Consider the following 14,223-nt stretch of genomic DNA (forward strand, 5'->3'; position numbering starts at 1 on the left):
CAAACTCAGGAGACCAGCTGCCCACCTCTTCCCTCCACTCCAGTGGAAACTTTTCTCCCTTTGCTTCACAGATATTATGCAGGATACAGCAGGAAACTATAACCATTGGGATATTTTTCTCACTGAGGCTTAATTTTGTGAGTAAACAATGGCAACGTCCCTTCTGTCTACCAAAAGCACATTCAACTGTCATTCTGCACCTGCTGAACCGGTAATTGAATCTCTCCTTGGTGCTGTCGACGTGGCCAGTGTACAGCTTCATGAGCCAGGAGAGCAACAGGTATGCTGGGTTGCCCAGGATCACTATCGAAAGCTTGTCTCTCTCTCTCACCAATAGAAGTTGGCCCAATAAAGATATTACCTCACTCACCTTACCTCTCTAATATCCTGGGACTGTCATGGCTACAACTAGGCTGCATGTGGGATCGCTATTGACATTTTAAGATTCTCAATTATAATCTTCCTGTCAGGAAAGAAGTTCCTACATGAAGACGCGGGTGTCGTGCACCACAACACCGATGTCAGTGAAGTGTCCTTGGTGATTCACCAGTGCTTGCATAACCACAGAAAAGTAGCCCTTTCTGTTGATGTATTCTGTAGCAAGGTGGTCTGGTGCCAAAATAGGGATATATGTGCTGTCTATCACTCTACTGTAGTTTGGTTCCCCATTGCTGCAAATCCATCCACTATGTCCTGCACATTGCCAAGAGTAACAGTCCTGCGTAGCAGGAGACCATTAATGGCCCTGTACACTTGCATGATGACAACATCCGCAGTGGATTTTTCCAACGCCACTTTGATTTCCAACTGACTGGTAGCAATTTGGGATCACAAGTTTCCACAATTCAATCAACATGTGCTTTGCCACTGTCAGTGCAGTTCTCATTTTGGTGTCTGTGTGCTGGAGGGCTGGGGTGAGCTTAACACACAAATCCAGGAATGTGGCTTTGTGCATCTGAAAGTTCTGCAGCCACTGCTCATCATCCAAGCCTGCATTATGATACGATTCCTCCAGTCAGTACCCATTTCTCAGGCACAGGAAGCGGTGTTCCCCCACCAGCAGCTGCTCTGTGAATGCCACCAACAACCTTGAATTGGTTCTCGTTTCATCCCGAAGCAGTCTGTCCTCCAAGAAATCATGTTCCCCACTGTTTTGGTTCTTCTTGCAGCTCTGCAATTACTGCAGGATTCTGTGCCCTATGCTTGCAATGCTTATGAAAATAGTGCAGAACTGCGCAAACTCCATACTTCTGTCAGAGATGATGGACAGCGAGGAAGACCACATATGTTTGTGGGATTTTGAAAAAAAGGTGTGAAAATAACGGCAGACTGATGACATTATGGGATAGAGATAGTTGTACTGGGACTGTTGACCCCTTGCTGCCACTTAGCCGTGCACAAGTTGTTTCTGCCCCACCATGCGTTGGCAAAATTTCCAAAAGGCAGTGTGCCTGATGGTGATGGGTTGTACACTGGGGTATTTGCCCATGGTGCACTGCACTGTGCATTGATACAAGTGTTCCTGATGAGTATGCGCACTGCCCACACAAGAGGAAAAGTATGAGTGCGCACAAGCAATATGCTAACTACAGTAGCTTTATGCCAACATAACTTAAATCGACAAAAGTTTGTAGTGTAGACATGGTCTAAGGTGCTGTTTCTGATTATACCATAGCTCTAACATGTCATTTTGGGCAAGTCTCTTAAACTCATTCCTGAAGTTCACTAATACTTACTGATGTTTATTTAGCGGGCGCTGAGATTCTCGGGTGAAAGGTTTTCAGAAAGATATCTTCTCTGTGATATTAAAATTATCACAGAAACCGATTAATTTCACAGTGACTTCAAATGAAGAATAAGTAGAACGAGAATAATGCACAGACAAAGACACTCAATATTCTTTCTAGTAGTAGTGGGGGTTAGAAAAAGTGGAGAGATGCAGAAGTGGATACAGTATAAACAAAATTATGATAAAATTGTTTATTTTTCAAAACGCCATAAGTTTAGTCATCCAAAAAATAAAACTCATGAAAAAGGGTTTCACCATAATGTTCACAATAGGTACGCTAAATAAAAGAGCACTGATTCCAAGCTCTGAGTACCTTTTACAGTTTATTATGAATTTTAAAATGGACTCCAGCAATCACACCATTATCAAGCAATAATGTAAATATAACAAAAATCTAGTAAGTCCCACCCAAAAAATCATCACCAGAGTCCTCTCTCTTTTCCCAACTTTGCCCATTTCCTATCTCCTTACAGGTCAAGGTGAAAATGTCAGCCTTGCACAATGCCTGAAAGGTTGTTAAGCTCAAACTGTCATGGACCAAAGATGGAGAAAAGTTTCAAAGACCTGTGATGCTAATGGCAGCCCCCCACCACCCATCTCTTATGACAAACAGGCTGTAGCTGGCACCTTCCCTGTCACATATACAGAGGTGGTCTCTTAGATTGGTAAGCACCCAGGTCACTTAGGGCTTTATAGGTCAAAGCCAACACCTTAAAATCAACATGAAAACTAATGGCCAGTGTAGATAATCAAGTACTGTTTTAATGCACTTCCTAAAAGAAATACTGCTTAATAAAAAGACCACCAAATTCTACACCTGCTGCAATTTTAAGAGGTAGCGCCATAATCTAATCTAAAAGTGACAGTCCACTGCAAGGCCCACATCTGAAAGCAACTGTTGCCACCTCCTGGCTGTTTAGATGAATAAAAGAGTTGACCTAGGTATAATTGCTATCTGGGAGTAGCTGGGAGTCCTAATGAGATCCCCACATTAATGAACCCAGTCAACAAATGCAGATACATACCTCAGTTATGGGGACTGGTGATATTCTTGCCATATCTGCCATATCTCCCACCCCCAACCAACCAGTGTCACTTCCCTTTTATCTGGGATGAGTTTCAACATCAAGCATAACTACTGATAAAGATGAGATAGAGTGCTAGAGAGACTGCTGTCAAGATTGGTGAGGGGTTTCTGAAAAGTGGGCACATCCGTTTATCACAAAAATTAAGTTTTGATTGTTTTAAAGTGTGGTTTATTGGGTTAGCCCTGTATACTACTTGAAGAGATGGACACAGTAAAAAATGAAAGCTAAAATTATGAGCTTTCATAGTATTTATTTTCTCAAAGAAGCTTGATTTGGGTGAACTGATATTTTTCCTTGCAAAGAAAGTTTGTGGATACCTTATCTATCTGGTTTTGTATATATTTTAGTTGTCAGAAGATTGCATCCACAGAAATTTATCCTTAACAGCAGTCTCAAGAACTACCCTAATTACTTGTGCATTTTTCGGTAAGGAATAGAATACTTAAGACAGCAAGATCTTTGGAGAAGTTTGTGTTCAAGATACTATGTGTGGGGATCTGTCTTAACTGTATCTGAACAAGATTAAGATAAGAAAAGAGCACTTGTTTAAGTTAAGACAACTGAGAGTTTGGATATTCCTGAAGTGGTCCAATATCTGGCCAAGTTAAGAGGAGAATATGGAGGTCAAGTAACTATTTGGTTTCTTGTCTTTCCATATAGGACACTTGTAATTTTATGGAGATTAGGAAAGCAGAAGTATGAGAGGATGCTGAATGGTTCTAAATTTGAAGAAGACAGAGCTAACAAAGTTAAGACTGAATTTTTAATTTTATTTCCTGAATTTGATATGGACTTGGTAAAAGTGCTAAACATCCACCCTGATCTGTACTTCTAAAAACTCTGAGCCTTAATTATAAGATTATTTCTTGCGGTGCAACATGCATTTGTCACAGATTCTTTTTCAGACAGCTACTAAAAAGAAACTTTAGCTGTAGTTAATACAGACAGCTATAATTGAAATAATAGAAAAATCATTATGCATAAGTATAAGGCCAATACAATGTGCGTACTTGCAACTTTATAGAGACCATTGGAAACAAAGAAAGAAGGAATAGTAAGTGGAGCCCCTCAGAAGGGATTCTGATTTAGGCATCTTGAGGACCCAGTGAAATCAAAAATAGAGAACCAGAGCAATGTTCCCTCTAATTTTTTCCATCTATGCAGAATGAATTTTGTTATGGACCAATATCAAGGTAATGTGCAGATGTGCGCCATCAGTGGAAACAAAAAATCTAGATATATATTTTTTTAAAGTTACCATAGGGATAATTACACCAGCCAGGACAGGTTAGGCATTTTAGAACTCACGACTCAAAGAATTAAATTTAAGCATAAGAGAGAAATAAAATTATGAAATGCATAGACCAGTCAAGCAACTTTGAAAAAATAAAACTAAAGAGACTATATGTGCGTTGCAGTACCAAGAAGTAACAACACGAGTATGTGTTGGGAGGTGAGTGTGAAAGAGTGTGTGTGTGTGTGTGTGTGTATGTATGAGAGAGGGACACACACACACACTCACAGAGAGAGAGAGAGTGTGCTGGCTACTGGGGCAGTCTGAGAGACCATGTGCTGTCTCTTTAAGGCATTCACACCAGAAGGCTCAGACTGCAGCAGCTGAGCTCTCCTGCTCCTGAGCCCTGTCCCCTCTCCCCTGCTCTGCAGAGATGGGGTACATGGCAGAGGGGAAGCGGGGTTAGGGGGACACCCTGACATCAGCGCTCCTCTCCCCCGCCGCTCGGCACAGGAAGATCCCTGGAGCAGGAAGATCCCTGGAGCAGCTGGCCAGAGGCTCCAAGGCAGAGGGCAGGTGCAACATGGCTGCAGAGCAGCAGAGGACCTGAACACATGCCGCCGTGTGCAGCTCTGCTAATCACGTGCACGGCACTTGAGTCACTCTGTAGGAGCAGAATTTTATAATTGTAATATAAAAATTAATGTATAATTTGATTTCATCCTGCCAGCCACCCTTTTTAAATAGCAAAAAGAAATAACCCTCTGGGACTATGGGATTCTGTTTCCTATATGCATTACAAATTGGGCCCTTTTAGTTCTTTGTTTTGAGGTTTAGTTAGTAAAAGACAGAATCCTGTATTGGGTCTATGTTAAGTAAATTAAAAAAATGTTAAAGACCTGGGCCTCAATGTAAATTGTTTTGGTTATAAAACTTTGCAAGGTTTAATTTACGATGTCTTTTTGCTCAATATAAAATACCGCTGTTTGTATTCTCAAAGGTCTCTATAAAAAACTGTATAAATAAAAAATGCATGCATCAAAAAAATAAAATGTAGAGGCCGTTCGTAACCAAATGGTCAATAAAATAAGATAAAATAAAACACTTATCAAAACTTATTAATGCCAAAAAACCATTAACACGCATCCATAATTCAAAAGGGGCAAATTAATAACCCTAAGGCAAAGGCTAGCACCCCTAAAAACAATTAATTAAATCAAATCCAAAACAAAATAACCCTCTCAAAGGTGTTTTAAAATGTTTACATCAAAAAATAACACCAATTAAAAAGTAACTGGGCATAAACTAACACAGCAAAATCCATAAATGTCAACAACAAAAAAACCCTATAAAGACAAAGTGCTTTGTCAAGGAGCTTTGGGTTCATCTTGCCACTATTCCAAAAGCATCAAATCACAACCCACAAAGCCCAGCTCCCTCTGTGGCCAATCTGGCTGGCCACTAGATTGATCCAAACTCTAAATTGGTAACTACACCTCTACCCCAATATAACGCTGTCCTCGGGAGCCAAAAAATCTTACCGGGTTATAGGTGAAACCGCATTATATCGAACTTGCTTTGATCCGCCGGAGTGCGCAGCCCCGCCCCCCCGGAGCACTGCTTTACTGCGTTATATCCGAATTCATGTTATATCAGGCCGCGTTATATCGGGGTAGAGGTGTATAAACATCAACTGGCAAAACTGTGCATCGTGTGTGTGTAACTAAAAAGCATATGCTAACTGCTGTATTCTCAATAAATGCGGCATGTTGCCTTCTCCCCAATAAAAAAAATCTCGTGTGCTTTGTTTAAGCATAACAGCTCCTGGGCGGCCATGCAAGCGCGCAGCTTAGAGGGAACACAGAACCAGAGCCTTTTATACCCCACTTTTTGTAACCTGTTGGATATCTAACCACATTGGCCACCTTCTGTGACCATAACAAGATTGATACCAGTCTATTATCCATATGTGGCCTTTTGGGTGTCCCTAGCCAAGCCCCTAATTATTACTACTACTTAACTGCATCACACAGTTCTTAATCATTCCTATACATAAACACATTTTAACCACCTAGTTATTGCATAGTAGCTAGATCACTAAAGCCTCCCCTCAAACTCCATTCTTACACAACTGCTGTGTGCTGTCCACTTGTGGATATTTGTCTCTTTTTTCAGAATGAGTGTGCAGAATTTAATACCTGGGATTATTTCTTGGGCCTACTAGATTTCAGTTTAATAACCCAATTATGTGTGCTCTCCTACTTACTGTTACAGCTTTCATAATTTCCATTAAACATGCTTACCAAAGGAATCAAAGCCCAAAGACTATGAACCCTCCAAGATCAAGTCAGCGTCAACAGTCACCACTCTCCATATCTTTGCCCTAGATTAACTTTTGAGGTTGTTTGAAATTACACAATTCATTTTTGATCCATGCGCTGAATTTTGTGATTGGCTGAATTTTAGGGAGAGCTGAGACCCTTCATGTCTTTTCACAAGAGGAGGAGGCAGGATATTTTTGTTGTACTGAGCTTGTGTTGTACTTTTATGTAGTGTTGTATTAATTGAACTTTTACATAGTGGTATGTTAGTTGCTGTGGTGCTGGTATAGAATGTTCCACTTGGGGGAGGATACCATTGATGATGGAAGTTTGGAGATGCTACTTACTCTGATTTACATCTTTTGGAGTGTTTTCCTAAACTATTCATGCATTTTTTTTTTATTTAGCTTTGTTCTGTTAATGTTCTGATTTACCATCAGAGACTTAGAGGTGATTAAGATCTTTTTCCTTTTATTTTTTTGCCAAATTCAAAATGTTCACTGAGTAGGGTTGCAGAAAGCATTACGTGTTTCTCCAGTACTTAAAAAAAAAAAATTAAGTGCTAGCACAACAGGAATTTAGTATTGTGGTGCAGTGGTTCTCAACCAGGGGTACATATATGCCTAGTTTTACAACAGGCTACATAAAAAGCACTAGCAAAGTCAGTACGAACTAAAAGTTCATACAGGCAATGAATGACTTGTTTTTGTAGTCCTGGGTAGCTTTTGTTTTTTATTTCTATTCACAGCATTGATTTATCTGTATTGCAGTAATGTCAAGAGGCACCAATTGAGGGTCGCAACTCATTGTGCTGGTGCTGTACTAATAAGTAAGGCTATGATTTAGTCATAGGTATTTTTAGTAAAAGTCGTGGACAGGTCACTGGCAATAAACAAAAATGAATGGCCCGTGACCTGTCCATGACTTGTACTGTAAATACCTCAGACTAAATCTTAGCTGGGGGGCCGTGGGGTAGGGAGACACTGCTCGGGGGCCGCCGATCAGTGGCTGCTCCGGCCACCCCCAGGGCTGCCCACCCGCCGCTGTTCAGGCGGTCCCCGGGGCCGGCTGCACCAGCTTCTGTTCAGGTGGTCCCCGGGGCCGGCAGCCTGGGACTGCCTGAGCAGCGGCCAATGCGGCTGGCCCTGGGGCCACTCCAGTAGCAGCCGGTGTGGCTGGCTGCGGAGCTGCTCCAACAGTGGCCGGTCTGGCTGTCCCTGGGGTCTCCTGAGCAGCTGGCCCTGGGGCAAGCTGCTTGGGGGGTCCCGGGGTCAGCCACGCTGGCCGCTGCAGAAGTCACGGAGGTCGTGGAAAGTTACGGAATCCGTGACTTCTGCGACCTCCGTGACAGACACGGAGCCCTACTAATAAGCAATAAAAAGACAATTCCTACCTTAACGAGTTCATAGCATAGGTTATGACAAGATGCAGTTGATGGATGAGATAGACAAGTGGATGTTTGTGGGGAGGGAGAGGATGAGGCAAGTTAAGTGAGTACATTTACTGTACATTAAGCAGAAATATTAGCTTACCACCAGGCTCTCTGGTCAGCTGATAAAGATTTGTAGTCACTGCAGATTATTTATCAGAGGGGTAGCCGTGTTAGTCTGAATCTGTAAAAAGCAACAGAGGGTCCTGTGGCACCTTTGAGACTAACAGAAGTATTGGGAGCATAAGCTTTCGTGGGTAAGAACCTCACTTCTTCAGATGCAAGTCATCTTGCATCTGAAGAAGTGAGGTTCTTACCCACGAAAGCTTATGCTCCCAATACTTCTGTTAGTCTCAAAGGTGCCACAGGACCCTCTGTTGCTTTTTGCAGATTATTTGTGAGATTCTGGCCTGAATGGCTCAAACAGGGTAAGGGGGTATTGAACACGTTGGTGAATCTAGGATTGTATTTTTCATCTACTGCTTCCTTGGTTTTTGTCCTCCAAAGTAACGGCCAGATCATGCTATCATGGCACTCTCTGGAGTACAGTGTTGGCTTATTTGGGTGGGGTTATATCAGTTAAATAGTGGTATATTGACATTTGTGTCCCTTGCAGATATAAAGATATAAAACTAAGTTTTACATAATATATTTTAAATAAGCCACATTTTAAAATGAAAACATTTGACTTGACTCCTTCTACCTTAAGGATAACTATGTGTTCCAATTGGATTCCACAGTAGTTCTAAAACAAATTGGTCTGTATGTAGAAGTATCACAAAAAAGTGAGAGTTGGGTTTTGCTGTTAGGGACCTAAACAGGAAGGATATGGGGAAGTGTGTTTAGATTCACTTCTGTGCTGCATGTCCCCTTTACTTACGTTATTTGGAGCATAGGGCACATAACCTTTTATTTAACTTGTTTTTCACACACATTTGCAGTTCTCTTTTAGGGTTAATATCCATGTTTAACTTACTGCAGTTGTCCATAACTTGTTTTATTGTTTACGTATTGCAGCATTAAGACATGCTGAAGAAAAGACCACTGATCATGTGGTTTTAATAGAGAAAATTCAGGAAACTGACAAGCTGAGCATCTTTAATACTTGAGTGTATTTTAATAGTATTCAAAAGACTTTTTTTTTTTTTCTGATAATTTTGAAATCTTGGAATCCGAGATATGATATATTTCATTTTGTTATTTCAGGATGAAAGTAAAAAAACTGCCTATGATTCTAGCTCTCCATCTGAAGAGATTTAAATACATGGATCAGCTACATCGATATACAAAACTCTCTTATAGAGTAGTGTTTCCTTTAGAGCTTAGACTTTTTAACACTTCAGGAGATGCCACCAATCCTGACCGAATGTACGACCTTGTTGCTGTAGTAGTTCATTGTGGGAGGTAATAAAAAGTTTGTCACATTGGGGTTCTTGTATGAAATTATTAACATTGTGACAGAAATCTAATATCACTTAATTTTAAGTAATCTCTAAAATGTTTTAAGGAATTATGTAGCACAGAAGGAAACATTGCAGAATGCATTTGCCTTTGTTAAGTAAGTTCTTCAACAAAAGATACGTTCAGATTTTAACAGAATTTTTCCTGGAACAATTTTATATGTTTTTTTTAAAATAGGCTGATTTTGTCTCTTCTCCCTGCTTCTAAAGCTTTCAAGATCATAGTATTATGCGAGTTGATGGACGTTTAAGAAGTATATTCTATTTTTAAAGTTTGTGCACTTGTGTTCTAATTTTACTTTTCAAGCATAGGAGCCCCAAATGGAACACTGATCACACATCTACCATAAGATTGCCTCCTGTGGTTGGAGGTTGGGGTGCCATTATTCAGTCAAGGCAGTGCTGCACCTGCTTTATTAATCTGCTTAAGTGGTTAATGGGACCTGCCAGTTTCCAGCTGGCTCTGAGGGAGTGTGCTGTTTTGCTGATAGAATAATGTAACAAAATCCTGGGTGGACCTTTTTGTCTACAAACATCAACTCAGTGACCTCTAGATGTCCCCTTCCCCAGAGCTTTCATCTCATGAGCCAGTGTGATTTACAGATGATTTGCAATAGACAAATGAGAAAGGAAACTGTTAGAGTATTCATAGTTCAAATTCAGTTCCAAGCCTAACCGATTGAGATGCAAGACATTTTTTAACGTCTTCTGCTGTGTCTGTTCAGGAGGTAAAGAATTATTTTGTCACTGCCTTAATCTACAAAGTATTGCACAGTGGAACTGTGGTAGGTGGCCTGCATTTTATTGTATAGTCAAGTTGTTGCTATGAGGAGATTTTCATATTGCTTTGTGGATAAAATTACTCCTCTTAACCAACTCTATCTGCTTTCAAAGCAATTTCTTATGAGAACAGGCACACACAATCATCTCTGCTTGAGTTTCGATGTGCCTCACTGAGTCCTGGCTGTGCTGGGGTGCTTCAGGTTACAAATTTTGAGTTGAACCTCTGTCCATCCTGGCTGGTCAAGTCCATGACCTTCTGTTGCCTCACATAAAATTTGGGACAGCATTATATATAAGAGACCAATAATACTGATGGAACAACTTTTCCAAGTCCCCCTATTGTCATGGGTTTAGAATATTCTTCAAAGTTAAATTTTTGGCATGACATTTCTTGGTATTGGTCTCACCCAGAATCCAATTTGGTGTGGAAAGTTTGATTTTTTTTTTTCTATTCAATCCCTCCCCCCCCCCCCCCCCCACTTTTTTAAATAAAAAAATGTACTATATTTTTTTTGTCCCTAGTTCCGTGAATAAAGCCTTCGCATGAAACAGCCTCTCATTTATGTTGTCACTGCTTGTCCTACTTATTCCTCCTTTAATCCTCTGTTTAGTATAATATTTGACATCATGATGACTAATGCCTTGTTTTCATGTAAATGTCCTTGGTAACATAAAGGGGAATGAATATACAAATAGAAATACAAATAATCAGCTTAATTTTTACTAAATGTTTTTTTTTGGGGGGGGGGGAGTGAGGGAAGCCGTTCTAATAAAATAGACATGCATAATGTAATTTTTTTTTTTTTTAATACAGTGGCCCTAATCGAGGACATTATATTGCAATAGTGAAGAGTCATGATTTTTGGTTGCTCTTTGATGATGATATTGTAGAGGTAAGTGTTGCTGTAACTCTGGTGTTTTTACTTCTTCTAAACAAAAGTCTCCCCCCATCCCAACACCTTATTTATGATCACTTAAAGATTAAAAGGAATGGTGTGCTGATACTCTGAAGATAAAAAATATCTTCAGCTACATTTCCTTTCTCTTCTAAACTAGAGAGATTTAGTCCTTGTTCTTTGAGTACAGTCATGTTTAAATATTTATTGGAGGAGGAGAAAGTAGAGCTGTTTGTTCAAAATGTATATATTTTTGGATCAATTTCCAGAGGAACTGCTTTTGACCAAAAGAAGAAAAATCTGTGCTAGGGAGACAGCTAATAGTCATAGCTTAGATAGAGGTAACTCTGCAAGAAAAATTTGCTAAGTTTTCGTGCCTATCCTTCATGACAGTCTTCTCTGTAATATCTCTCAACCTCATGGGTAGATTAGAGTCTTTCAGAGAAGTACCTGAGACTCTGCAACTCTGAATCAAGCATGATGATTAATGGCAGATCTTTTTCTGCTTTTGCCACCTATGACCTTCACCTTTTCCTGGCAGGGAGGGAAAACTCTCTCAAACAAAACCACTCTTCCCATATGAGAGATGCCAGGGCCAAAGTGGAGGTCACATAACATTGGAAAGTATGGTCATATATCCCTCTGTAGTGAGTCTGTTTAACTAAACGTTTGACGAGGCCAGGTGGGACAGCCAATCCTTCCATTATTTGTTTTTCTTTTCTCCCAACACTCCTTGATCTAAACTCCATTACTCTGGTTGTTAGTGCCTGGTAGTAGTAGGGCCTGCTTGTCCAAGTTTTCTTTAAGGAGACAGATTCCCCACTGTCTTCTCTAATCCCTACCTTGACTTATGATAGAGATCATACAGCTTTCTTCACTGGAGGCTTTTGGAAGAGAGTTCTTTGAAGGATGCTGCTCTCCCCTTTCCCAAGCCCTGTGTGAAAACAACTTGTGAAGCTTTTGGGACCATTTCTCTCTCTACTGTTATGTCACCAAAGGGCTTTCTCTAGTTCATATAAAGAAAGAGAAACTCCTAACCCTAACCCAGTACCAGAGCATAATTTTTTTGCCACAAGAATTTAATACACTGGTGTAAGTGGAGTCTTCAGTCTTGGATTTACTGTGGATTGATTCTTAGAATCAAAAGGCTCATAGGAAGAGATGTTAAGTCGTAAGTGAATCCTTCTGTTTCCTTTTCCATAAGGAACGCAAAGGAAATTGAATCATGGAAGAAGTCAGATTCTGACACTGCACTCTCAAAAGAAATACAATTTCCAGTGCAATGCACTGATTCTGCTAGGAAGCATATTGACAGCATTCTTCTTGTCAGTGAAGAAGTAAGCCCTTCCAATGGCTAGCATAATGTCCCAGAAATAGTAGTGTGACAGGAAACTGGAGTCCAACTTGAGATGCAACGAGGACTTGAAAACCATGTGCATGTCATCAGCTGACTCTGCCATAGCATTGTACTCTAAGTTCCTGGGCATTTGTTTTCAAACCCTCAGCTGCTGAAGTATCAGTGTGTTCCAGGAAGATGATAAAGGCCTGTGTGAATCTTTGCTTGTTTTCCTACTTCTTTTACAATTCCTTTTTGGATATGGTCATCCTGCTTCTCTCTTCTGGTCATTAATGTCACTGGATAATCCTGTGGCAAAAGACATGGCAGGTAGAGCGGTAGATAAAATGGATGCTTACTACTACTCTCTTTAAGAGCAAGAGACTTTTTGGACAAGCATTACTCCAAGCTCTTTAGGGATACAGGAATTGACATACTGAATCAGAGCCATGGTCCAACTAGTCCAGTACCCTGTCCTTGACTGTGGCCATCACCAGATGCTTCAGTGAAAGATGCAAGAAATCCCATAGTAAGCAGATATAGAGTCACTTGTCCCTCCGGAAGGTTTAATTCTAATCCCTAATAGTTGGAGATTGGTTTAACTGTTGAAGTATGAGGTTTTATGTCCTTTCCAATAATCTTTTTGTTAGTTTTAACTGTAGTAATTCTGGATATTCTTGTTATCCATATAAACTCTTTAAATCCTGCTAAATCCTTGGCCTCAATAACATCCTGTGTAAATGAGTTCCACGCTCTAATTAAATGGGTGGAAAAAGTATTTTCTTTCATCAGTTTTGACTTTGCCACCTTTTAGTTTCATTGGATAGTCCCTTATTCTTGCATTGTGAGGCAGAGACAACAGAAGCTTCTAATGTCCGTTCTCTATTCTATTCACACAACAAAAATTAAGGATAGAAATCAGCTTCTGTGGAGGAGCGATTAAAAAGACTGGGACATTTCAGCTTGGAAAAGAGACTACTAAAAGGGGAATGTGATAAAGGTCTATAAAATTGTGAATGGTGTGGGAGAAAGTGAATAAGGAAGTGTTTACTCCTTCACATAACACAAGAACCAGGAGTCGTCCAGTGAAATTATTAGACAGCAGGTTTAAATAGACAAAAGGAAGTACTTTTTCACACAACCTGTGGAACTTGTTCCCAGGGGATGTTGTGAAGGCCAAAACTAATGGGGTTCAAAAAAGAATTAGATGTGTTCATGGAGATAGGGCCATCAATGGCTATTAGCCAGGATGGGCAGGGATGATGTCCCTAGCCTCTGATTGCCAGAAGCTGGGAGTGGATGACAGGATATGAATCACTTCATGATTGCCTGTTCTGTTCATTCCCTCCAGAGCACCTGGTATTGGCCACTGTCAGAAGACAGGACATTGTGCTAGATGGACCATTGGTCTGACCTAATATGGCCATTCTTATGTTGTTTATGCTTCTATCGTGTCTCCTCTTATTTTGTCTCCTGTCTTTTCTAAGGTAAACTGTCCCAGTCTTTTCTCTCTTATAGGAGTTTTCTTGTGCACCTAAATAATTCTTGTCAGCCTTCTGAACTTCCTCTAATTTTGCAATATCCTTTTTTTGAGACGGTATAACTAGTATTGCATATAGTATTTCAGATGAGGCCATTGTGTTGATTTATGACTTCATTTTTCTCCTTATGCCCCCTATCATCTTGACTGTTTTTTCTTTAACCATAGCTACACTCAATAGAGATCTTAATTGAACTGCCCACAGTGATGCCCAAGTCTCTTCCTTGAGTTCATTTAGAACCTATAAGGTGTATTAGTAGTACATATTTTTCTCTACAATATGCAAGAACTGCTTAATGAAAAAGAACACTTTGCTTGAGATACCAAGAGGTCAGTCTTCCCTTTCA

General features: G+C 40.3%; 1 protein-coding gene across 4 annotated transcripts in view; it reads left to right on the forward strand.

The window, feature by feature from the left end:
• USP12 (ubiquitin specific peptidase 12) overlaps positions 1-14,223 on the forward strand; it is a 65,493-nt gene that overhangs the window by 47,395 nt on the left and 3,875 nt on the right. For 2 of the 4 annotated variants that reach the window (XM_008168879.4, XM_065581395.1), the window contains 2 exons: positions 9,068-9,265; positions 10,919-10,997. In XM_008168879.4, coding sequence (XP_008167101.2) covers positions 9,068-9,265; positions 10,919-10,997 — 277 coding nt within the window. Of the gene's footprint in view, positions 1-3,537; positions 7,055-9,067; positions 9,266-10,918; positions 10,998-14,223 lie in introns of those variants that run through there. The other 2 variants (XM_024105384.3, XM_024105381.3) reach the window with 2 other exon arrangements.

Source organism: Chrysemys picta, chromosome 1 (assembly GCF_011386835.1).
Source record: "Chrysemys picta bellii isolate R12L10 chromosome 1, ASM1138683v2, whole genome shotgun sequence".
NCBI classification, from domain to species: domain Eukaryota; kingdom Metazoa; phylum Chordata; order Testudines; family Emydidae; genus Chrysemys; species Chrysemys picta.